Source organism: Ambystoma mexicanum, chromosome 6q, assembly GCF_040938575.1.
Source record: "Ambystoma mexicanum isolate Mex_15411 chromosome 6q, UKY_AmexF1_1, whole genome shotgun sequence".
Lineage (NCBI taxonomy): Eukaryota > Metazoa > Chordata > Amphibia > Caudata > Ambystomatidae > Ambystoma > Ambystoma mexicanum.
Genome location: NC_090937.1, coordinates 1,682,563,183 through 1,682,566,790, shown reverse-complemented (window position 1 = coordinate 1,682,566,790; position 3,608 = coordinate 1,682,563,183). Strand labels below are relative to the sequence as shown.

The 3,608-nt window shown below is 46.9% G+C and overlaps 1 protein-coding gene across 1 annotated transcript; it reads right to left on the bottom strand.

Moving 5' to 3' along the window:
* Nucleotides 1–1,724: 1,724 nt before the first annotated feature.
* LOC138515437 (zinc finger protein 84-like) lies at nt 1,725–3,358 on the bottom strand. The gene is made up of 2 exons (XM_069630279.1): nt 2,220–3,358; nt 1,725–2,124 (listed from the first exon to the last, which is right to left on the bottom strand). Exons 1-2 carry the CDS (start codon nt 3,356–3,358, stop codon nt 1,725–1,727), a joined length of 1,539 nt encoding a protein of 512 aa, XP_069486380.1.
* Between the last annotated feature and the right edge of the window lie 250 nt (nt 3,359–3,608).

Below are 3,608 nucleotides of genomic sequence, written 5' to 3'. Positions count from 1 at the left end.
ATGTGGCTGCTGATGTCCTCTTTGATCAGGGTGACGATGGACATGATTGAGGGCCAGTCCAGCCGGTATAATGTGTGGATTTGACCGGGGGTCAGGTTCCAGGGTGAGGCCCTGATGCAGGGTATTGCTGGCTGCCTGCGGGGTTGTTACTGCTGCACATTTATGTTTGGGATGGGTACTGGGTTCACATTTTGCCGCCTGCGTCTCCTCCTCCTCTGCACCACTGCTTCCACAATGTTCACTGCTGCTTGTAGGTACCCTAGCCCAAAAGCTCTGACAGCATGGTTGTGCTGGAAGCTGGCCTGGGTGTGGCCCATTTGTAGGCTCCTAGTAGCCTACAAGGTGCAGCTGGCCTCATTTTGCACACCTGCAGCCTGATTCAGCTCACCTGCCACTGTTTAACGCCATCTCTGTGGTGGCGGCGGTACCGGCACAATGTTCACGGTGTTTCCGCCATTTTTTTGGCAGTGTTTCCATGTCCATGCCACTCGTAATGTGCACGGTGTTATGCATTGCCGGTGACTGGGGGTGCGCCGGCGAGTCGTCTCGCTGTTTCCCCTGACGGAACTGCCGGGTGCATTGTCACTGCGTGGGTCGCTTCGTAGTGATGGTGTTTCCGGGATCGCCGGTCGGAATGAGCCGGTCCGGTAAAAGGTGCCAGTACGGTTTAACGGGCAACGTTATATCCGGACCGGCAAACTTGTAATGAGGCCCATCGTCTAATTAGCCATGCGAGAATGCAACTTTCTCCCACTGTATTAAGGAGGGCTCCAGGTCATTCAGAGGTTTTGAAGGTGAACGTAGAATTACTTCCTGGGAGTATGAAATATAATTCTCAAACCGAGTTGAGGCTTTTTTTACTTAAGTAGAAACATCTTTTAACTGTTTTTCACGCTTCTTTGTGTCTAGCAATTCATATAAAATAAAGTATGCATTTTTATTTTACAGCTCCTCTAAAGATCAGTCAGTAATAGCTGTAAAACACCTCCCAGTGCCACTGCATGGCTGGCATCACTGGGTTGAGCATATCCATGGAGCTGAGGGGTGAGAGCAGGAGGGCCGGCACCTATGTGTCCATTACTTCCAGTGGCACTGCATGGCTGGCATCACTGGGCTGAACATATCCATGGAGCTGAGGGGTGAGAGCAGGAGGGCCGGCACCTATGTGTCCATTACTTCCAGTGGCACTGCATGGCTGGCATCACTGGGCTGAACATATCCATGGAGCTGAGGGGTGAGAGCAGGAAGGCCGGCACCTAGGTGTCCATTGCTTCCAGTGGCACTGCATGGCTGGCATCCCTGGGCTGAGCATATCCATGGAGCTGAGGGGTGAGAGCAGGAAGGCCGGCACCTAGGTGTCATTGCTTCCAATATTGTAGTTGGGAGTATTGCTACTTTTGCGATGGGAGTGTTTTCCAATTCTTGGGGAGTAAATGTTATAAATACACCACTAATCTGTAGGGCTGGAGTAAAGAGCTGCATTATTTTTTCTTTAAATGTATTCTCTACGGCACTCGTTCACCCAAAGGTTTATGGGTTCAAACAGCAGGAGGGCATTAAAACACAAAAATATAGCAGAATTAAGCAAAGACAAACCAGAAATGCTGCACCACCCGGCTACCTTCTGAAACAGGAAATCCTCATCTAGAGGGCTAGACGTAAAGGAACAGGGAGGTCAAGGGTGGAACATGCACTGTAGGAAAGGTGTGTGTGTGTGTGCACAATCACCTGGCCAGATCACCTTCTCCCTTCTGAGCAAACCCTTCCCCACATTCAGTGCACACATGAGGTTTCCCACCTGTATGTGTTATCTGGTGGCAAATACGATATCCCTTCTGAGCAAACCATATGCCACATTCAGTGCACTCATGAGGTTTCTCACCTGTATGTGTTCTCAGGTGGTCAGTAAGATGACCCTTCAGAGCAAACGCTTTCCCACATTCAACACATACATGAGGTTTCTCACCTGTATGTGTTCTCTGATGGCTAATAAGTTGGCCCGTCTGAGCAAACCCTTTCCCACATTCAGTGCACACATGAGGTTTCTCACCTGTATGTTTATGTTCATTATTTGATAATGCGCACAAAACCCAGGGGTAGCCGGGCGCAGCAGGTACAAGGTTACTTAAGATTTGGTTACATATAGAGGATAAGACGCATATCAATACAGTGCATACATGTCAATACAAGCAGTTGAAAATGAAAAACTAACATGTTACAGTATTGAAGGTGTATGTGTTCTAAGGTGCCTAGTAAGCGTCTCCTTCCGAGCAAACCTTTTCCCACATTCATTGCAGACATATGGTTTCTCACCTGTATGTGTTCTCATGTGGTCAGTAAGATGACCCTTCAGAGCAAACCCTTTCCCACATTCAACACATACATGAGGTTTCACACCTGTATGTGTTCTCTGATGGATAATAAAATGTCCCTTTTGAGTAAACCCTTTCCCACATTCAGTGCACACATGCGGTTTCTCACCTGTATGTGTTCTAAGGTGCTTAGTAAGCGTCTCCTTCCGAGCAAACCGTTTCCCACATTCAGTGCAGACATGAGGTTTCTCAACTGTATGTGTTCTCAGGTGGTCAGTAAGATGAACCTTCAGAGCAAACCCTTTCCCACATTCAACACATACATGAGGTTTCCCACCTGTATGTGTTCTCTGGTGGATAATAAAATGTCCCTTTTGAGTAAACCCTTTCCCACATTCAGTGCACACATGAGGTTTCTCACCTGTATGTGTTAACTGGTGGCTAGTAAGATCTCCCTTCTGAGCAAATAGTTTCCCACACCCAGTGCACTCATGAAGTTTCTCACCTGTATGTGTTCTCTGGTGGCAAATAAGATGTCCCTTCTGAGCAAACCATATGCTACATTCAGTGCACTCATGAGGTTTCTCACCAGTATGTGTTCTCAGGTGGACAGTAAGACAAACCTTCACAGCAAACCCTTTCCCACATTCAGTGCACACATGAGGTTTCTCACCTGTATGTGTTCTCTGATGGCTAATAAGTTGTCCCTTCTGAGCAAACCCTTTCCCACATTCAGTGCACACATGAGGTTTCTCACCTGTATGTGTGCTCAGGTGGCTAGTAAGTGTCATCTTCCGAGCAAACCGTTTCCCACATTCAGTGCAGACATGAGGTTTTTCACCTGTATGTGTTCTCAGGTGGCTAGTAAGCGTCTCCTTCCGAGCAAACCCTTTCCCACATTCAACACATACATGAGGTTTCTCACCTGTATGTGTTCTATGATGGCTAATAAGATGTCCCTTTTGAGCAAACCCTATGCCACATTCAGTGCACACATGGGGTTTCACACCTGTATGCATTTTTTTGGGGTAGTCAATTGTATACATTGTGGATGTGTAAGGATTTTCGTCAGGTTGTTGTGTCATGTGTTTAATAAGTGAACACGTTCCACTGAATCTTTTCCCAAATTCAGAGCACAAATGACCGTTCTCGTGCGTAGATCATTTCTGGTGACAAACAGGATTTTTCCTCTGATCAAAGCTTTTAAAATATTCAGCGCAAGAATACGCTTTGTTCATTCACATTTACAAATGTTTCACAAAATGCTTTAAAGAAACCGCCTTTACATTCAGTGTG

Coding starts and splice junctions, on each gene's coding strand:
- LOC138515437 (XM_069630279.1), bottom strand. CDS start 3,358: ATGTATACAATTGACTACCCCAAAAAAATGCATACAGGTGTGAAACCC. Junction 2,125..2,219: donor ACACATACACCTTCAATACT/GTAACATGTTAG, acceptor CCAAATCTTAAG/TAACCTTGTACCTGCTGCGC.